At 36.4% G+C, this 22,668-nt stretch overlaps 1 protein-coding gene across 2 annotated transcripts in view; it reads right to left on the bottom strand.

Moving 5' to 3' along the window:
• Positions 1-4,664: 4,664 nt before the first annotated feature.
• LOC139164361 (abnormal spindle-like microcephaly-associated protein homolog) overlaps positions 4,665-22,668 on the bottom strand; it is a 43,516-nt gene continuing 25,512 nt past the window's right edge. For both annotated transcript variants that reach the window (XM_070746379.1, XM_070746380.1), the window contains exons 13-24: positions 20,276-20,485; positions 16,356-16,551; positions 16,107-16,252; positions 15,900-16,019; positions 15,684-15,809; positions 11,234-15,409; positions 10,586-10,756; positions 9,110-9,302; positions 8,359-8,513; positions 6,816-6,992; positions 4,995-5,131; positions 4,665-4,913 (exon numbers count right to left, since the gene is read on the bottom strand). In XM_070746379.1, coding sequence (XP_070602480.1) covers positions 4,808-4,913; positions 4,995-5,131; positions 6,816-6,992; positions 8,359-8,513; positions 9,110-9,302; positions 10,586-10,756; positions 11,234-15,409; positions 15,684-15,809; positions 15,900-16,019; positions 16,107-16,252; positions 16,356-16,551; positions 20,276-20,485 — 5,913 coding nt within the window. In that variant the 3' untranslated portion in view covers positions 4,665-4,807. The remainder of the gene's footprint in view (positions 4,914-4,994; positions 5,132-6,815; positions 6,993-8,358; positions 8,514-9,109; positions 9,303-10,585; positions 10,757-11,233; positions 15,410-15,683; positions 15,810-15,899; positions 16,020-16,106; positions 16,253-16,355; positions 16,552-20,275; positions 20,486-22,668) is intronic.

The raw sequence follows: 22,668 nt of genomic DNA on the forward strand, positions 1-22,668 counted from the left end.
TAGGGTATTTATTAATATAAGATTTGTGCTATCAAGAATTAAATAGAGATAGAAATTAGAAACAGGAAAATATTATTATGCATATTACTATATAATATTTTAAAATCAGTATGTGGATGAAATGATCAGAAGTTGAAATATGACTGTCTTAACATTAAGACAAAATATCATCATGGTTATCAGTATTGTGTATTAAAATACTGAATACTTAAATGAATGATTCTATACATGATGGAGCAAATGTTTAACAACTTTAGTTGTAATTTGTTATGTGTGTGTGTGTATACACACACATTATAACAAATATTACAATTATTACAAAAAACAGCCTAGAGCTATCCAGTGTGTGTGTGTGTGTGTGTGTGTGTGTGTGTGTGTGTGTGTGTAGACTGTTTTTAAATGCCAATACATAATAATCTCCACTTTGTAAGGACTAGATAGCACTACTCCTAAAAATACTGCAGTACAAATTCATTGTAAACATTGATAATCAATTGCCCCTTAATGAATTTAAAGTAAAATAAATTGACTGGACTTTTTCATAATCTGAGGGATGGTTAACTTTTACTGCAGTTGCCAGCAAACATTTTCCAATTATATATATTTACGGGACTGTCTCTTGCTGCATACCTCCCAGAGACCTATAAGAGCAGAGTTGGCCTCCTTCAGGTCCTGTCGACCACTAAGCAACGCATGTTGACGGAGCCATGGGGGACAGCCTTCTCTGTTGCTGCCCCAGCTCTATGGAATCAACTCCGCCCTCCCGAAGTCCATACTGCTCCCACCCTAATGGTTTTACATAAGGCCATGAAGACCTGGCTTCACCGGCAGGCTGGGGGCTGTGAATTAACAACTATCATGACCAAATTGTAGGAATGTTATGTATGTATGCTGATTATTTAGTTTATTATGGGTTTTAATCTGGTTTTGCTGTTCAATTTGATATTTGAGTTCTTTTTTTATTGTACTTGTATTTTTATGTTGTAAGCCGCCCTGAGTCCTCCGGATTGGGCAGCATATAAGTCAAATTAATTAAATAAATAAATATAATTCTTCTGAAGGGATGTTGGCTGCTTCCTCCTCATTTACATATAAAAGTAAAATCATGTCAAGACAATGGCAAATAAGCATAACTTTTAAACATAATTTTGCTTCTATTAAAATGAAATTTGCATTATTTTTTGTATCCATTATTAAGTGTTGATTTTATTGCAATAGTCTTATTGTTTTTATTCTTCTATTGTAAACTATTCTAGCCTCCTCCAGGAATATAGGTCAAATCTTTAGGCTGATGCACTTTATTCAAAGTAAGCTTTGCAATTGACTATTTAAAAAATAAGGTTTTTACTAAAGGTCTTGCTAGCCATACTCATTGATAGACAATAACATTACCACCAAACTGGCCAAGGCATTTAACCCTGGTATTCTCCTCGGGTCTAAAAGGACTCGAAATGAAGTTTGAGACCCTGTAAAAATTTTTCCCTGCATATCTGAAACTTGAAATTCTATGACTTTTTCTCATTTGAGGGATTCTTTCTAAAGGTGGTGGGTTTTTTGGAAGGGGGTGTATAGTTTTTGCTGGGCAAAAAAAGGTATCAGTTATCCTCCGGGACCTTTTAGACCCAGAGTATAAAAGGGTTGGTTCTAGCTACTGGAATGGTCTTTTTGAATACTTTTTTCACTAGTATACTAATTCGAACATTTCTGAACACAATGATATGAAAATTGAAATGAAAAAAGTAATGCTTATTTGTTTATTTTGCTCAGAAAAGCCCGCCTCATCCATTTTTGTGAAATTTTGTTCATTTTCATCTAGATTAGGCTGCAAAATCTTACTTTTTTACCATCTTTGGCATTGAAATACTAATTTGAACATTTCTGAACACAATATGAAAATTGAAATGTAAAAATTGATGCTTATTCGTTTATTTTGCTCAGAAAAGAGCCTCCCCCCATCTGTGTGCACTTTTTTCAATTTATAGATAGAATAGCCTGCCAAATCAAAAATTTTGACCATCTTTGGCATTGGCAACTAATTTGAACATTTCTGAACATAATGAAATGAAAAAAAAATGTTTTGAACACTTGTAATCCTCCGGGCCATATGTGACCCAGAGTAAAAAAGGTTGGTTCTAGCTACTGGAATGGTTTTTTTGAATACTTTTCTTGCTAGTGTACTAATTTGAACATTTCTGAACATAATGAAATGAAAATTGAAATTAAAAAAGTAATGCTTATTTGTTTATTTTGCTGAGAAAAGCCTGCCCCCCCCGGCTATGTGCAATTATTTCAATTTATAGATAGATTAACCTGCAAAATCCTTTTTTTTTTTCATTTCATTTTTTTTTTATCAGGGATGTTCAAATTAGTGTACTGGTTCAAAAAAGTATTAAAAAAAACCATTCCAGTACCTAGAACCAACCTTTTTACAGTTCAGGTCTAAAAGGACCCGGAAGAGCACAAGTGTATAATCTTTGCAAACATCATTTTTTCTCATTTCAATTTTCATTTCATTATGTTCAGAATGTTCAAATTAGTATGCCAATGTCAAAGATGGTGAAAAAAAAATCTGATTTTGCAGGCTGATCGAGATAAAAATGAACAAAATTGCACAAAAATGGGGGGGGAAGAGCTTTTATGAGCAAAATAAACGAATAAGCATTAATTTTTTCACTTCAATTTTCATATCATTGTGTTTTCAAATTAGTTTCCCAATACCAAAGATGGTCAAAAGAGTCAGATTTTGCAGCTTAATCAAGATGAAAATGAACAAAATTTCACAAAAACAGGCGGGCTTTGATGAGCAAAATAAACAAATAAGCATTAGTTTTTTCACTTTAATTTTCATTTCATTGTGTTCAGAAATGTTCAAATTAGTATACTAGTGAAAATAGTATTTAAAAAAACCCCATTCCAGTAGCTAGAAACATTTTTTACTCCTGGTCACATATGAAGCCCGGAGGACTCCAAGTGTTCAGAACATAATTTTTTTTCCATTTCATTATGTTCAGAAATGTTCAAATTAGTATGCTAATGCCAAATATGGTCAAAAAAAAATCTGATTTGGCAGGCTATTCTATCTATAAATTGAAAAAAGTGCACACAGCCGGTGGGGAAGAGGTCCTTTTCTGAGCAAAATAAACAAATAAGCATAAATTGTTTCATTTCAATTTTCATTTCATTGTGTTCAGAAATGTTCAAATTAGTATAGTAGTGAAAAAAATATTCAAAAAGACCATTCCGGTAGCTAGAACCAACCTTTTTATACTCCGGGTCTAAAAGGACTCAGAGGGTAACAAGTGTATAGTAAATGCGAGGAGGGTACCAGGGTTAAACATGTAGGAATTACTTTTAAATCTTCTGTGATTTGGAGGTAAATCAAAAGCTTATTCGAAGTCAAATTATTTAGAAAATAATTCTACCAATTTCTGTGTATAAGAATGAAGCCTTATAGTAAAATGTGTTTGCTGTGTTTTCTCTCATCTGAGTAACACAATAGGCTAGCATATGTGTGTGTGTAGGTCTAGGCATATTTGGGTCTTTTCCCATGTAAGGTTGATAGACTCCTGGTGATGTTTTGACGAGGTCCCACTCATCATCTTCAGGCTGTTGTCTTTGGCTTTGCGCTCTGTTGTGCTTTGTTTGCCCACAATGTGTGTGTGTAGAAAGATAGATAGATAGATAGATAGATAGATAGATAGATAGATAGATAGATAGATAGATAGATAGATAGATAGATAGATAGATAGATAGATATCGACACTTACCAGGCTGTTTATGTGAGATAATCCCTTTATATAAACAGCCTGATATGCCTGAATAGATATAAAGGAGGGAGGGAGGGGCGAGGGAGAGAGAGAATGTGTTTGTGTGTTTGTTAAAAACAGTAAAAATTAAAGCAACTGATACAATTAAAAAGCCATAACAAATGTTGTTTCTAAATTATGGCTAAAGTGTTTTACTTAAACTCCAAAGACAAATTGTATGGGTCAAGTGAAAGAGGCATATGTAGGCTCAAATATTTCAGTGGAAGGATATACAGATAATATTTATATATTATAAGGATATATTGATAATACAGATGATAATAAAACTTGTAAGAGTGTGGGATGAACTGAATATGAATTCAAAACCTTGGAGTTACTGATCGGTTTTTTCCTTCCTCATAATTTTGATGTTTCCACGTAGTCATATCTTGTGAAATAATTTATGATGAAGTAACGAATAGGAAACTTAGGGTTCATAGTGATAAAGCAAAACTAGGAATTCTATGGATAAGAAAATCTACTTTCCATTTGTAAGGCAGAAAATAATGTTATTAAAAACAAAATGTAAAAAAATATTATTTTTAATATGTTGCAAGGAAAAAAATATTCAATATTTTTTGGGAAATAATCCTATCAGAGCTTTAATTAATTTTTTCTGATGTTATCTTTCAATAATCCTGCTCTGTTCCTTAGAATGCAATTTTCCAAAGAAACCCTCAACTTAAACAAATTTTACCTACTCATTTTATGCTATTAAACTGTTTCTCTCTAAAGCACAAGAAAAACACTTCACATTAACAACCTTATTTTTTCTGTTTTATTGTATAAAATAAATCTTATTATATTGTATACAGTATGCACTTTTATCTCTAAATTATATAAAAGTAATAGTTGAGATATCAATAAGAAGTTAGTTTAATTGACAAGTGAGTACAAACACAAATAAAAAATATTTATAAAACAAATGCATATGTACATAGATGCAAAAAATCCAGTCCATTTCTTTCTGAAAATGTCATAATTATAACCCCTTTCATGTCTTAATCATAGGAAATTCCAAGTGTGTTCACAACCATCTCGATGGCTTGCAATGGATCAACAATCTCTCTTATATTATCTTTCCTTAAATCCCAATCCGGCCTCTGCCTACAGGATGAAAAAAAATTCCATAAAAATAAAGGTATGATTTGAAACAGAAAATTTAAAGTTACAATAACCTAGACTTACCTTGAAACTATTTTTGTTTTTACAGGAATGGAACTCTGTTTGGCACGCATTCTTTGGACATCCATTTGATGTTTACGGGCTGTAACTTTAAACAATCTCCGAAGTCTAGCAACTGTTTTATGATTGTTTTGAATCTCCTAAAAGATAAGGCACAATTGTTAAAATATAGTATTTGTTCAATGAAACCTCACAACTGTACATCTTTGAAAATCCTTTCAAATTTTCAATTGGACCAATTTAATGTTCTTTCTATAATCTCAGTATGCCTCAAGTACTTCTTTTAAATCTCAGACTATATTACACAAAATTCAGGAGTCACTCTACAGAATAGGGCAAATTCAAACATTTAAAATAAGACATATTTTGTTAAAACACAGAATTGAATAGAATAAGAAGAGCTAGTAATTTTTTAAAAAGCATATGCCATAAAGTAGTGTGGTCTACCAATTGTGAATAGTTTGAACTGATTTTAACTTTTAAAGGCTGTTAAATGTTGTGGGATCCAGTCAACCTGATTTATAATCTATAAGGCAAAGTTGAGTAGAAATTGTCTGTATTCAACTATATTCCCCAAAGAGGAAATGGGACAACTCACCACAGCCAACTTGCCGTTCCTAACTTGCCACAGCCAACGTGCCGTGGGCCAACTTGCTGCAGGACAAGTTAACAATTCTATTTAATTATTTAAAATAACTAAAAATATTTTAATTTTTGCCATTCACATTTCATTCTGTCCTTCCTTTTGCATCCCAATGATTCTACTCCATCATTTCTTTGATATTAACTTGTAACTCTTGTCGCACACCTTTGTTGTCCTGTGGTGAATGGCTGTAGCAAGCTGCCTTGCAGCGATGTGAGTGGTGACAAGTTAGCCATAGGGAGTTGGCTGTAGTGAATTGTAATAGAAGCAACTTCCTATCTCCATCAGCATATCTAAAATTTGTCAGCATAGCTCAGAAAAGCAAATCTCATTGTTAGAATCTAATATCTAGGATTTGCTTTTATGGTAGTCCTAATTTAGTGATTGCTTCATTTAGTGCCTGAAAAGTTATAGTCAAAGAAATTATGAAAAAAGAGCTTTGCAACCAGCCCTCACATTTACAAACTTCAAATGTTTGAAAGCAAAGGAAAGCTGAAGCAGTGTCATGTTTTCACTTAGCAACTGCTTTGTTTAGCAACCAAGATGTCAGCCCCAATTGTGGTTGCTAAATTATTATTATTATTATTATTATTATTATTATTATTATTATTATTAAGATTTGTATGCCGCCTTCTCTGAAATCTTGGGGCGGCTCACAAGGTACAATATAAAAAACAAAGCATACAGGGCAAAGCATACAGGACAAATCTAGTACATTTAAAAACTACAGCTAAAAATTTAATATTTTAATCACTCAACCAATTCAATCATACCATGCATCAGCGGCATCCTATATAAAACCATTATATATAAGCAAGTATTAATTGGCCAGATATCTGTGAAATAATAACAACAACTTGTTATTTTGCCCACTCAGAAAATACATTTTAGTTTAAAACAACCAATTTCACTGTGAGAAAGAACGAGTAGGAACATTTGTTCACTATTCAGTTCTAAAATACTTCATTTTAGAATGTCTGTTTTTTAAAAATCTCCAGCAATTGCTCTTAAGTACTAGTTTCTGCATCTGAACCTGAAGGCTAATTCTAGCAATTTTTTGGCATGCAGGGCCAAACAAGGAAAAAGAATTTACATTCCAATTTTTGAATGTTTATATTTGAATATATACTTTGGCAATTCTTACAGAACGAAGACACAAAAAGTTAACAAAGAAAACTTACAGAAGCTCTTCTCGAGTCCTTTGAGAGATGAGCAAATAAGCAGCATGTCTTGGTAAAAATGCTTCCAGTTTTTTTTGAAGTTTTGTCCCCAGATTTTTCCCGATACATCTGAAGTAAATCCAACAGTGTTTCCACTGAATTTTTCACTGAATAAACAGCATCAGCAGTCTTTTCATACTAAACAGATGAGAAGAGTTGTAAGTTAATTCTCAAAAAAATCCTAGGATTGTTCATCATTTGTAAAATCATTATGGAAACTGTAAACTTTCATTTCATTCATTTTATTTATTAGATTTCTAAGCCGCCCAACTCCTTCCAGACTCTAGGAAGGGTACAACAATTAAAAACAATTAAAACCCTAAAATAAAACATTCTTCCTTCTTGGCAGAAGCTAGATGGTATTGTTCAATGACCCCAGGCCTGCCGGCAAAGCCAGGTCTTCATGGCTTTCTGGAAGGCTAGAAGGGTAGGGGCAGTACAGATTTCCGGGGGCAGTTGGTTCCAGAGAGCCGGAGCTGCCACAGAGAAGGCCCTCCCATATGGCCCCACCAGCCAACACTGTCTAGTCGATGGGACCCAGAGAAGACCAACCCGGTGGACCCTAATCGGTTGCTGGGAGGTATGTTGCAGAAGACAGTGCCATAAGTAGTCTGGCCCTAAGCCATGTAGGGCTTTATGACAAATAAATGTCAATGATTTACAGCATCAATATATAGGCACAAGTAAACTCATTCTTTTTGATTTGTTAAAGTGTAAACAATATAAGCAGAATCAACTAACTTTATTCTAGCAAATATTTAAAATTCCAGATTCTACTTAGGCAGGACAATAACTAAAATATATATTCTTATGAATTGAGGGGCAGGTGTCTTCTTTTACTAGCAAAAATAATGTCCTAGTGGTGGGGGAGGGGTTAAGTATCTTACTACTTAAATGTTTTGAAAATTAACCTTAATATTTTTTTATTGCCTAATAAAATTCAATTTATTTTCTAATGTTTAAACAGGGCTTTCTTTTCTTAACCTCGCTCAGAAGTTTTTCCAAACCATATCCTGACAGTATAGGAAATTGAAACAGTGCTTTTAGGTGGTACTTTTTCATCATCTGCAAATGTATTTCTTTTTTCAAACATAATACTAAATTCAACCAAAACCCACTAAAAGTACATTTTCATAAATTATTTGATAAGCAGGTCCAGTAACGATGTGGGACTAAGTAACATGCTTAGTATTTAATTTAAAATATACTTTCCCTAATTTTTTTGTAATGAAGTGTTTTCTTCAAATACTTTTTGACTATTTGGCAGACTGATACAAGCTCCAAGAATAATGAGTAATTTTTTTTGCAGTTTGAATAGCATATTATGTGTAAAATGCTAATCAATATAGTGTAAATGAATGTAACTCTCATTTGCAATATAACCTGACATTTAAATTCTGGTACTTATTATAAATGAAAAAAATAATAACAGATGTAAAATTGATAATACCAATTTACCAAAAATAAAAAGTTTAATTTCCACAAACATGAAATAAATTAATACCTTTGATAAATTAAGCAAGACTTGGACAGAATATTTAATAACATCCATACTAGGGACACTTCTATTGCAGCTCCGTATCAAAGTAAAAATAGTGCAGACTGCTTTACTTTGGGCCATATTTTCACAGCATACAGGAGACAATCTTGTAACAATCTCTGACAAGAAAAAACAGGAAAAATATTAACATCTTTTCAGACTAATACCTACATTTATTGTAGAAAGAAATATAAATTCATGACCAATGTATTCATCATACAACTGATACATCAGAACTGATTGCAAGTGTCAATTCTTAGTCTAGTGCTATAATATTCTATTTATTGCAGCTTATGCTCTGCGCTCACAAAATTAAAACGCAACATTATTTAGAATTTAGAGTTACTATAATCTACATTGCTAGTCATACAATTATTTAAATTCCAGATTTCTATAGCCTGTGAGGACTCAACTGCACAAATTCAGACTTACATGTGGGGGATAATTAGAAAACTATCAATAAGGCAAGATAAGTTATCAAGACATCATATTCCCTCCCTTCCATACATATGAATCAAACTGCACCATGTATAACAACTGATTATGGGAGCAACTCAGTGGTGTCTCTCGTTCTAATTTTCTTTGAGACACCAATGCTTCTAAAGTCTAAGTAATGTTCATAAAAATAATTATTTTTTAGTTAAGTTTTGCCTGTTTTTCACTTTGTAGATAGAAGATTGTTTGTATACTGATATTTACAAATCAAATTACTAACCCAGATCCTTCAAAGCTACCAGAATATAAGAAAAATGTTTATATTTAAGAAGATTATCAATGGCAACTGCAGTTCTATTATACAGCTTATTCTCTTCTTTGCTTTCTTTATTGGCAATGATCAAACTGTCTCGCAGAGATCTGGTTTCTGGAGTATCAGTCTTCTTTCTCCATGAATATCCTCTCCACAATGCCTTATAAAGGAAGAAGGGAAAAGTAACATGTTTAAGGAATAAAAGATGAGGCAGAAACTTCCTAGAATATAGCTTTTATTATTTAAAAATAAATTCCGTTATTTTTTCCAGGCAATTCTTTCTCTCTCTCTCTCTCTTAATGGAGAGTTTTAGAGAATAAGCTATTCATAAAACATTTCCAGATAACCATTGAGCAATATGCAAGATGTTAGATCTAGTTCACAGAATATCCTAGAGAAAAATCATTGTTTCCATGTTTGTAGTTTTCAGTCAGTTGATCTGAACAGAATGTTTAAATCATTTGACTATTTTTCATTCTTTTATAATATTCATTTAGCTGCCCACCTTAAAACTTACAATAGCTTATAAACAATAAAGCAATATAAACAATTATAAAAAACAACAAAAACAATAAAAACAGAAAAACCCTATGCCCCAGCCCCATTTTCAGATATTCTCATCTCAACCTGGGCTTTCCTTTTCCATTGTCTGTGGGAAGAGCCAAGTTTTAAGTATTCTCTGGGTGAACAGAAGGGTAGAAGACTGTTAGACCTCAGTGTCAACTCGCCAAGCTTTCCTAACTTGCTCCCCAGTTCTCATAGGCATGGGGAATCGAGCCTTGCAGCTGCATTGAGGAATTTGCATCTCAGTCAAAACAATGCGCATCCTAATCAGCCAAAGGCTATTTCCACAGAAACCAGGAACTCTTAGAGTGACTTCTATGACCTGTGACATTGCTTTGTTGGGGAATGTGACTGATGATACACCTTGGGAGGAGGGGGAAAGAGGATCAGAGGCAAGGCACAAACTAAGTGGGGTCAGACTGGTTTTACTAGGTCCATGCTCATATGGTACTAATAAATAACTGGATTTTCATTCAAAATTGGCTTGAAGCTCCTACTTTTATCAGGGCATCGGTCGGAACCCTAACACTAAGAAGAAATGAGCTATTATAGAAATGGTACACTTCTGAAGTCCAACAAGATGACAATATTTTAAGTTTCAGTTGCCATATCTGAAACCTGGGGAAATACACTTCAGAGGGGAACCTCCCTCCCAAATACCCTGCTGGGTTTGATAAAATATAGGTCAGAACAGCCCTCTTATTCATAATTAAGTTATGAACAATAGAAACTTCATTATAAGCTGCTCCAATTTCTTTTATCTGGATCACTGCATGTCCAAGAAAAAACAAACTCCAAAAGAAAATATTTGGGTTTGGAACCAAATTTGTCTTTTATGCACATTCCTAAACAGTATCATTTTTCTGAAAATTTATTTACCTGAAATTTAATTACTCCAGTGTTAACATTTTGGGGGGTTATGTCTTTTGGAATTCCACCTGTATTTGTATTTCTGTGACTAATCCATCTTCTCACCATTCTTTGTATTATAATAATGTTCCTACGATATTGCAGATATTTCCTCCTCTGCCAGTTTCCTCGAAACCATCTCTGTTTTAAAGGAATATAAATGAAACTTTAACTTCATAATATAAAATTATGAAAGCAGCAGCCTGGAATAAGTGAGGGACAGCTATAAAAGGATATTCCATATCTTAAATGTACTGGACTTAGATAATTTTGCTTTTAATTTGTAGTTAAATTGTATCAAAGGATATTTATAAGAACCGCGGTGGCACAGTGGTTAGAATGCAATACTGCAGGTTAATTCTGCTGATCACCAGCTGCCAGAAGTTTGGCAGTTCGAATCTCACAGGCTCAAGGGTGACTCAGCCATCCATCCTTTGGAGGTAGGTAAAATGTGGACCCAGATTGTTGGGGGCAATATGCGGACGCGGTAAACAACTCAGAGATGGATGTAAAGCACTGTGAAGCGGTATTTAAGCCTGTGCTATTGCTATTTATTCAAGCTTATTCTATTGTCACTGGAAACAAATAATGCTGGAGAAAACTGAATTTTAAAAATACCTGTATTTTTATTGTGCTTCTTTTCACTCTGGAAAACCTCTGTCGTTCAATGAAACCCCTCACTGTAGCTTGCAAAATAATTATTCTCTTACATGTTTGCAAATAAACTGTTGAGTGATGTTTCATAGTCATGTAAGATCGGTAATGTTGTTGTATTAAAACTGCAGCTTTCCAATATTTCTGGTATTGTTCTTTGGCTTCAATGGCTCGCTGCCTTTTAAAACTCCGCTGAAGCAAGAGAGCAGCTTCCTGTCTACTTTGGTTTCTTGCCTTCATCCTGCGAAAAGCTTTCTGGATGCAGATGGTAGCTTTCCGAATGGAAGAATATTGCTGGACTGCCATTTTGCTCGCTTGGTTGGCTCTGACTCTGACCTGGATGAGTCTGACTGCCCACTGAATACTTTTGTAGGATTTCCATTGCCTATGTTTTCTATAGTTACTTTGTATGACTACTGCAGCTTCATGTTTTTTCTTTAACATATTCCTAACTTTCATTCCTCTGTAAGCTGCCTGGAGAATTAGAGCAGACCGATTCTGTTTCAAGTACAACTCTTTGGTTTGCTTAGCTGCTTGATATGCTCTATAATGTTGCTGTATTACAACACAAGCAGATTTCATTGTTCTGTACTGAGTGTAGGTTATGTGCATTCGAAAGGTTGCTTGGATAACTGCAGCAGCCAGATGCATTTGCTTTACATGTCTCCTAACAAGCAGGCCTCTTATACCAGATTGTATTATAATCACAGCCCTACGCAAATTAAGAAAGTTCCCATGTTGTTGTTTTGAGAGTACTGTTGCTCGATATTTCCTCTGAAGAAAGTTAGCAGCCGCTTTTAAGGCAAGGTAATTTTTACGTTCTCTCTGCCTTTTAAAACTCCGCTGAAGTAAGATAGCAGCTTCTTGCCTTCTTTGGTTTCTTGCCTTCATCCTGCGAAAAGCTTTCTGGATGCAGATGGTAGCTTTCTTAATGGAAGAATATTGCTGGACTGCCATTTTGCTCGCTTGGTTGGCTCTGACTCTGACCTGGATGAGTCTGGCTGCCCACTGAATATTTTTGTAGGATTTCCATTGTCTGTGTTTTCTATAGTTACTTTGTATTACTACTGCAGCCTCGTGTTTTTTCTTTAACATATGCCTAACTTTCATTCCTCTGTAAGCTGCCTGGAGAATTAGAGCAGAGTGTTGCTGTTTTAAGTACAACTCTTTGGTTTGCTTAGCTGCTTGGTATGCTCTATAATGGTGCTGTATTACAACACAAGCAGATTTCATTGTTCTGTACTGAGTGTAGGTTATGCGCATTCGAAAGGTTGCTTGGATAACTGCAGCAGCCAGATGCATTTGCTTTACGTGTCTCCTAACAAGCAGGCCTCTTATACCAGATTGTATTATAATCACTGCCCTACGCAAATTAAGGAACTTCTCATGTTGTTGTTTTGAGAGTACTGTTGCTCGATATTTTCTCTGAAGAAAGTTAGCAGCTGCTTTTAAGGCAAGGTAATTTTTACGTGCTCTCTGTCTTTTAAAACTCCGCTGAAGCAAGATAGCAGCTACCTGTCTTCTTTGGTTCCTTGCCTTCATCCTGCGAAAAGCTTTCTGGATGCAGATGGTAGCTTTCCTAATGGAAGAATATTGCTGGACTGCCATTTTGCTCGCTTGGTTGGCTCTGACTCTGACCTGGATGAGTCTGGCTGCCCACTGAATATTTTTGTAGGATTTCCATTGCCTATGTTTTCTATAGTTACTTTGTATTACTACCGCAGCTTCATGTTTTTTCTTTAACATATGCCTAACTTTCATTCCTCTGTAAGCTGCCTGGAGAATTAGAGCAGACCGTTGCTGTTTCAAGTACAACTCTCTGGTCTGCTTAGCTGCTTGATATGCTCTATAATGTTGCTGTATTACAACACAAGCAGATTTCATTGTTCTGTACTGAGTGTAGGTTATGTGCATTCGAAAGGTTGCTTGGATAACTGCAGCAGCCAGATGCATTTGCTTTACGTGTCTTCTAACAAGCAGGCCTCTGATGGCAGATTGTATTATAATCACTGCCCTACGCAAATTAAGGAAGTTCTCACGTTGCTGTTTTGAGAGTACTGTTGCTCGATACCTTCTCTGAAGAGATATAGCAGCGGCTTTTAAGGCAAGGTCATTCTTACGTGCTCTCTGCCTTTTAAAACTCTGCTGAAGCAAGAGAGCAGCTTCCTGTCTTCTTTGGTTCCTTGCCTTCATCCTACGAAAGGCTTTCTGGATGCAGATGGTAGCTTTCCTAATGGAAGAATATTGCTGGACTGCCATTTTGCTCGCTTGGTTGGCTCTGACTCTGACCTGGATGAGTCTGGCTGCCCACTGAATATTTTTGTAGGATTTCCATTGCCTGTGTTTTCTATAGTTACTTTGTATTACTACCGCAGCTTCATGTTTTTTCTTTAACATATGCCTAACTTTCATTCCTCTGTAAGCTGCCTGGAGAATTAGAGCAGACCGTTGCTGTTTCAAGTACAACTCTCTGGTCTGCTTAGCTGCTTGATATGCTCTATAATGTTGCTGTATTACAACACAAGCAGATTTCATTCTTCTGTACTGAGTATAGGCTATGTGCATTCCAAAAGTTGCTTGGATAACTGCAGCAGCCAGATGCATTTGCTTTACGTGTCTCCTAACAAGCAGGCCTCTGATGGCAGATTGTATTATAATCACTGCCCTACGCAAATTAAGGAACTTCTCACGTTGCTGTTTTGAGAGTACTGTTGCTCGATACCTTCTCTGAATTGTCACAGCAGCTGATTTAAGAAAAATAAATGTACGCCTCTGAAGAAAAGCTTTAAAATTTCTTTGAATGATGATGGCAGCCATGTGCATCTTTTTCAAAAGGACTCTAGTTTTCATACCTCGGAAAGCTGCCTGGATTTTGAGAGCAGAAATCTTCATCATTTTGTATTCATACATCTGAGCATTTGTATCTCTGGAAGCACGATACCATCGCTGAATCACTTTTATTGCTGCAACTAGCTTTAAATAAGCTTTCCGTTCTCTGTACATTCGATAATATGACTGAATAACTATTATGCACTGGTGACTACTTCTCAATTCCTGTCTAATTTTCATACCTCTGTAAGCTGCTTGTAGGATGAGAGATGACTTTCTAAGTGCCAGGTATTTTTTCCGATCTTCTTGTCCTCTGCAGAAAGCTCTGCATCGTGTTTGAATTATAATAGCTGACTTTTTCAGAGTCCTATATTGAACATTACATTGATGCATTTTAAACATGGCTTGTATACAAATAGCTGCTTGGTTCATGCGTTGGATTTTTCGCCTTTCTCTCAAACCTCGGTAAATTGCCTGCATTTTAAGAGTTGTTTCCTTTAAAGTAAGATATTTTTGTCGTGAGTTACGGGCTTGAATAACAGCACGATACCATCTCTGAATTGTAACTGCAGCTTTCCTGAAATGTTTAAACTTAGCTTGATTTACATGCATCCTATAATAGGACTGAATAGTCACTGCAGCCTGATGCTGCCTTTCTATTTGCCTTCTCACAATTGTTCCTCTCCAAGTTGCCTGGAATAATACAATGCTATTGTAAAGAACAATATATTCCTGTTGCTGTTTTTTACTTGACATGTGAGCCCGATAATGCTGCTGTATAGTAATAGCGGAATGCCTCATTATCCTGAACTTTTTCATAGCTTTATACTTTCTGTAGGCAGATTGAATAGTAATTGCTGCAGCATGCTGCTTCTGAAGCCATTTTCTCACTTGCCAACCACGCAAAACCGCCTGTAAGGAAATCACAGCTGCTTTTGTCTTCTGAAATCTTTTTCTTATTTTGGATCCGCTTTTAGAAGTCCTGTACCATTTCTGAATTACAATGGAAGCTTGAATCAAACTTTGATATTTCATTCTAGCAGCATAAGCCCTGTACAAAGCTTGGATTTTAGTAGCAGCCATGTGTTGGTGTCTTAGCATTCTTCGTACTTTAAAGCCCCTATAGCTAGCTTGTAAATGCAAAATTGCCCTTTTGATTTGCAAAAACTTCTGTCTCTGAAAGGTCCGTTCTCTATGTGCATGATAGTATGCTTGAATGACAGATGCAGCTCCAGACATTTTTAAAAACCGCTGCCTCTCTCTCTTCATTCTGTACCAAGCTTGAAGGACAATTACAGCCTCTTGCCGTCTCTGAATAACAAGGGAAAAAAACTAAGTTATACATTTGTTTGTTCAGGATTTTTTAGTGAAAACTTTATTTATTTGAACTTAAAATTTAATGGCTTAAGGAATGACAATCTTAACTATCTTAAATAAGAAAGGGATTCGTTTTGATCAAATGGTTTTATATGTAAAACCATTTATATACCAATGGTTACAAATGGCATACAAATGTAAATAATAATAATAATAATAATAATAATAATAATAATAATAATAATAATAATAATAAAGTCAATTATACCTGGATTGCTATTCTTGCAGTTTCTTCTTGCTTTGCCTTTTTTAATTTCTGAAATTCCAGCACAGCCAAATATCTTCTCCAATGTTTTTGAAGTACAATTACAGCATTAAATTTTTGTTCCTTGGTCTGAAAAAAATAATACAAACAATCATATTTCCGTCCAATAGCAGTAGTCTGAATTGACAATAGAGAGCGAAATAGAAAGCAAATGAATACCTCAGCAAGTATTTTCAATCTGTATTTTCTCCAAGCAGATTGAATCAACTGAGCTGCTCGAATCTCTTTAGAAAGACTTATAAGTCTTGAACACAGAAATGACACATAAATAATGACTACCTAAAAAGGAAGAACATACAAACAGAATCTTACTATATGTTGTGAGGAAATAAAACAACTCTGAATTTTAATGACTTGACTGATTACCTTCTCATCAGGTATTGTATTAGACATGTCTGAATGCTGAATCATAGCTGGAATACCTCCCAGATCAGAAACGGCAGCATTGATCAGTTGAAAATTTCTCTTTTCATTATCAAGGAGTTCTTTATAAAGCACGGAAGTACTTATAGCTTTATAAATAGAAACATAAAAAGTGGAATATATTAAAGCAGAAATGGTAATTCATAATTTCAAACTGCTTTGAAGCCAGCACTATTTTTTTAATGAACTCACTTTGATCAATTTTGAGATTTAAAGAAGAATCAGACTCAGAAGAGGAATTTAGCCCAAGAGTGCCACTTCTGGTACATTCTACAGTTTGAGTAGTGTGTTTACATACAGCGTCCAAGGGCACATAACATGGGTGATAATGATGAATCAAATAACATAATACTCTTCCATCTGAAAAGGACACTGTGAAATTTTCTACCTAAAATAAAGGAACATAAAAACAGTGATAGCTCTGGGATGGTTGTAAAATATAAATATATAAATAAATAAATGTATGTTAAAACAGTTCTGAAATAGTCATTCTGAGATAAATAACTTCCTTGAGACGTATTCTTCTGGATATATATTTCCAGAAGATATATATTGCAAATACAGTGATCTCTCGATTAGCGCGGGGGTTACGTTCCAAGACCTCCCGCGCTAACCGATTTCCGCGTTATACTGGATGCGGAAGTAAAAACCACCATCTGCGCATGTGCGCCATTTTTTTCATGGCCGCACATGCGCAGATGGTGGAGTTTGCGTGTGGGCGGCGGGGAAGACCAAGGGAAGGTTCCTTCAGCCGCCCAACAGCTGATCTGCTCCGCAGCGCCGAAGCAGCGAGGATCCGAAGATGGGGTTTCCCCGTTGCCGCGCTGCGGAGCGGATCAGGTGTTGGGCGGCTGAAGGAACTTTCCCTTGGTCTTCCCGCCGCCCAGGCAAAGGGGAAACCCCTGGGCGGCGCTGGGGCCATGCGGAGCCGCTCATCTAGGGGGGCGTGGACCGGCAAGGTGCCCTCCGCTCTCTCTCTTTCTCTCCCTGTTACCGGTGTGGTATAAGAGAGAGAAATAAAGAGAAAGGAGGGCGACTTGCCAGTCCACGCCCCCCTGGATGAGCGGCCCCGCATGGCCCCAGCGCCGGACTCCGTTGCCGAACGCCGAAACCGGAAGGGGCGAGGTGGGGGGGGGAGAACGGGAGGCTCAGCATTCCGTCAGTCGCAGCGCTGGCTGTCAACTTTTCTTTTTAGCACTGGGGAGGCAAGTCAGCTCCTGCCCAGTTTTAAAAAGAAAAGTTGACAGCCAGCGCTGCGGCTGACGGAATGCTGAGCTTCCCGTTCTCTCTCCGCCCCCTCGCCCCTTCGCCCCCCTGTGTTCCTAGGAGAAGTGCTGGTGAGGAGCAGAAGGTCTGTCTTGCCTCAATCCCCAGCACTTCTCCTAGGAACACAGGGAGGCGAAGGGGCGAGGGGGGGGGGGAGAGAAAACGGGAGGCTCAGCATTCCGTCAGTCGCAGCGCTGGCTGTCAACTTTTCTTTTTAGCACTGGGGAGGCAAGTCAGCTCCTGCCCAGTTTTAAAAAGAAAAGTTGACAGCCAGCGATTGTTCCGCTGCCGCCAGCATGGCCTGGCTGGCAGCGGAAGATGTAACGGAGCCCACAGGGGATTCGCCTTCCTCCCACCCGCAGCCGAGACTGATCGTGGGCTCCTTCGCAACCTCGGAGAGCTTCCAGGGCATGAAAGCTCACGAAAACCAGGAAGCTCTCCGAGGTTGCAAAGGAGCCCACGATCAGTCGGCTGCGGGCGGGAGGAAAACGAATGCCACGGGGCTGGGCTCGGCTCCCCCCTCGGCTCCCCCCCTTACCAGCCCCACCGCGGAAGGCTCCATTCTGTTCCCTGCCGGCCCGATTGAGCGGCCGGCGCCCCCTCCTCGGTGTCCCCGGCACCCAGCGTCCCCACGCCGCCTCCACCTCCCGGTAATGCGCCCGACCTCTGCCTCTCTCTTTCTCTCTCATATACCACGCCGGCAACAGGGAGAGAAAGAGAGAGAGAACTAGCGTGGACTTATTTTTTATTTTTTAATATTTTATTTTAATATTTTATTTTTTTAATTAATATTTTTTGAAAAACCGCGTTGCAGCGTTTCGCGCTAACCGAGAACGCGCAAATCGAGGGATCACTGTATATATATTTACAAAACTCTTATTTTAAAAAAGTAAGATATAGAAATCTACCTTTTTTTACACACTATCCTAATTTTTTTTTTCAGGCAGTTTAGGACTGGGAGACAAGCAGGAGAGAAAGAAACAAGATAGTAAATTGTGGCAGAAAGGTGATGGCTAGGTCAGCTGATGGGAAGGAGGAAGGAAGGGCAAATTCATTTTGCTTCTACAAATATTGTCTATTCAATTTTAACTAAGAAAGAAAATTTGTTGTTAAGTGTGTAGTGTAGTAAATGATAGCTAGGAAGATTTTCTAAAAATAAAACATAATGCTAAATGGTTCGAAAATTCTTGCTCTAGAGATTACTCAGAGAGTATTCCACAACTAGATGATGCAGTGCTTTTTAGGGGTAGGGATAGAAAGGGCACATTGAGACATATCTCATTCTTCACTGTTGCTAAACTAAATTGAAGCATCAAGTTAAGCTCTTTCTAAATCTATTTAAAGATTTCAGCACACAATTTATCTTGTGTTTTTTAACAACTTGTTAGAACTAAAACGGAAGAATATATGCCCATATTATAAAGTTACTAAAATTGTTAGATCAAGTTAAATAATTAACTTACCTTAAGAGCAAACAGATCAACTAGTAGAAAATTTAAGTGTGTTTAAAAAGAATCAGTGTCACATAATCTCTTACTTTGGTTAAGTAATGTACAGACTAATTATTTAATCTAACAATATGGAATACAGTACATTTTTTAATAACACTTAAGAACTTTTCTAGATAAGAATTGGGTGTTCAAGATTTTTTTTGCCTCTTCTTAAGAACCATTTTCTACTTAACAACCCAAGCCTGGAAAAATTTCCCAGGAAATTTGAGAGCGGCACAAAGTCCTGGCCAGTTTCCTGCCATTCCCCATTTAATCCCGGCCATCTCAGGCTTTTCTGGGCTGCCAGAGGAGCCTTTCGGTGGCGCTTAAGGTGGCTTTGGCAGTCCAGAGCGAATTAAGCATTTTCCTTTCTCTGGGCGCTTGAAAAGGGAATAAACCACTTCGCTGTGGTGACTCCCTCGCGCTGCCTCCCATACACCCGGTGTGAGGTTACCTCCTAAAGTGTCTGGGCGCAGAAAGGCAAAGGGGGGCGTTTTGCCCCAGCCGAATCAACTCGGTTTCAGCCAAACCGAGGAGCCACCACAGTGAAGGAAAGGCACCAGCAACAAAGCGAGCGAGAGGAGAGGGAAGCCCTTCAGCATGGGAAGGAAGAGGAAGCAGGTAGCAGCAGCCACCTTTTGGTCAAAGGAGCTGGAGGTTCTCCCCTCTCACTCGCCTGGGTTTCTCTGTCTGGCGCAGTGTGTGGGAGGCGCGTGCTCCTTCTCACTGCCTCTTTTTTTTTAACCCTTAAAAGTTTTGGATTTTTTAAAATTCACCTCACCTTCTTCCTTCAGTAGTGACTGTCCTCCTCCTCTTCCCACCCAAATTCTGAGCTTTTATTTCTTTCCTAATGGGTTTGCATGCATTATTTGCTTTTACATTGATTCCTATGGGAAAAATTGCTTCTACTTAAGAACTTTTCTACTTAAGAAGCTGGTCACAGAACGAATCAAGTTCTTAAGTAGAGGTACCGCTGTAGTATTATATTTTATATGTTAAGCCCAATCATACTGACAGGCCATTATATTTATACTTTTTTATGTGCCATAGGTTGCTTTAAATCACCCCCCACAACCAGCAAGTAACTATTCACATGCCATTTAGCATCAATGAAGTATACCAAGAATAGAGAGAACAGTAGCAAATGCTATACTTTTACAAATAAATTATTATCATAATCAACTCATAAATATTTTGTTTTCACAGCAGTAATAATCCATATAACAAATATATAATCAAAGCATAAATATACTCCCTTCAACATTTCAATTCACTTTTATTATATTTGGTTAAGTTTAATAATTACCATACTCATAACTGCATTTTGTGAGATGGTTAAAGGAAATAATTATTTACCTTAATATTGTAAAATCCACAGACAACATTCACCCAGTCCATCAGCAGTTTTACATTTTCACCATAGCTTTCATATGAATAAGACATGCTGGTTTCATATCCCATGCTGTTAACACATTCCACATCAGGTCTTTTTAATTTTCTAACTTGCATGTTTTTTAAGAATGCAATTTCTGCTTTTAATTGATTCACATCAAGGGAAATATTCACCTAAATAAGATCCAACCACAATTTTATTCATAACCATTCCTTATGTAGCAAAATAATTAAACCGATAGTATTATTGATGGAATTTTAGAAAACATTCTGAGTAATGTTTAGGATGTTAAAAGGTATCAACTCTTAACAAACTGCTAAGACAAATTATCAAAATTAAAACAGGTAAAGTGTATGATATAACACATATTGAATTTTTTTTATTTTTATTCAGGTTGTGAAAAGAGCCTACAGAAAATTCTAATAATTCAGAGACTATGAAAATAATGTCTTTATTTAAACTAATTAGGACTCTGCAGTGCTTTGCTCTAAATTCTAAAAACATGCTCCGAAATATGAAAGATCACTATCATAAACTCTGTAATGCTTTAAAGAAACTGAGTTATTTTCTTGGAATTATGCAGCTAACTTTTACAGTTGCTGCACGGTCATAAGACATGGCTCCTTTAACCCTGCTGTTCTGTTCGAGTCTGTGCAACATGAAATTGAAGTTTGAGACCCTGTAAAAAATTTTCCCTGCATTTCTGAAACTTGAAATTTCACAACTTTTAATCATTTCAGGGGTTCTCTCTATATTTTTTTGGGGGGTGGGGTGGGGTGGGGTGGCTTAGTTTTTGCTGGGCAAAAAAAGTCACACTTGTACTGTTTACGAGTCTGTGTGACTCGCACCAAAAATGCTTTATTTTAAGTGCTTATGTTTGGTCAATTTGAAAACTTCTTTCCCTTGGAAACTAGGTTGAACATTTCTGCACACAATGAAATGGAAATTGAAATAAAAAATAATGCTTATTGGTTTATTTTGTTCATAAAAGCCCACCCGCCCCCTTTTTTTGTGAATCTTTTTTCAATTTACATACTTTAGCCTGCAAAATGTGTACAATTTTACTAAATTTGGTGTGGGATTACTAGTTTGAACATTCCTGATCATAAGAAAAATATAAATGAACTGGAAAAAAATGATGCTTATTGGTTTTTTAAAATCAGAAATAAGCCCCCACCCACCCACCCCCACCCCGGCTGCTTGCAACTATTTTCACTTTAAATTTTTTTTAGGCTCCAAATCCGAAATATTTTTAATATCTTAGGCATTCATTTACTCAATTTAACATTGCTGACCATCATAAAATTATTTTTGAGGGGGGGAGGCTACTTAAATTTGGTCTTTTTGAAAACTTTTTTCACTGGGAAACTAGTTTGAACATTTCTGAACATAATAATATGAAAATTGAACTGAAAAAAATCGATGCTTATATTTTTATTTTGATCAAAAAGCCCCCCCCCCCATTTTTTGAGCATTTCGTGTCAGTTTATATTTTTTTAAGGCTACAAATCTCCAAGAAATTTCCCCCCAAAAGTTTTGATATACTAAATTGAACCTTACTGATCATAAGAAAAATAGAAATGAACTGAAAAAAATGATGCTTATTTGTTTATTTTGGTCACAAAAAGGCCACCCCCTCGACCTTGCTGTGTGCCATTAATTTCACTTTTTATATAGATTTGGCTAGAAATATTGGGAATATCCTTTTGAAAAGCAAGCACATGATAGCCAAACAACTAATTTTATGAAAGAAATTCATTTTACTAAAAACAAGTATGTAATTTTGAAATTAGCAGCATAATTTTTATATAAATTGAAATAATTGAACACAAAATAAACAAATAAGTATCAATGTTTTCAGTTCAATTTTCATATCATTATGTTCAGAAATGTTCAAACTGGTAATTCAATGCCAAAGTTATTGAAAATATTTGGAATTAGGGGCCTAGAAAAATTAATAAAGTGACTTGCTTGAAAAAACGGGGGGGGGGGCCTTTCATGAGCAAAATAAACAAATAAGCATCATAGAAACATAGAAGTCTGACGGCAGAAAAAGACCTCATGGTCCATCTAGTCTGCCCTTATACTATTTTCTGTATTTTATCTTAGGATGGATATATGTTTATCCCAGGCATGTTTAAATTCAGTTACTGTGGATTTATCTACCACATCTGCTGGAAGTTTGTTCCAAGGATCTACTACTCTTTCAGTAAAATAATATTTTCTCATGTTGCTTTTGATCTTTCCCCCAACTAACTTCAGATTGTGTCCCCTTGTTCTTGTGTTCACTTTCCTATTAAAAACACTTCCCTCCTGGACCTTATTTAACCCTTTAATATATTTAAATGTTTCGATC

This window comes from Erythrolamprus reginae, chromosome 3 (assembly GCF_031021105.1).
Source record: "Erythrolamprus reginae isolate rEryReg1 chromosome 3, rEryReg1.hap1, whole genome shotgun sequence".
NCBI classification, from domain to species: domain Eukaryota; kingdom Metazoa; phylum Chordata; class Lepidosauria; order Squamata; family Dipsadidae; genus Erythrolamprus; species Erythrolamprus reginae.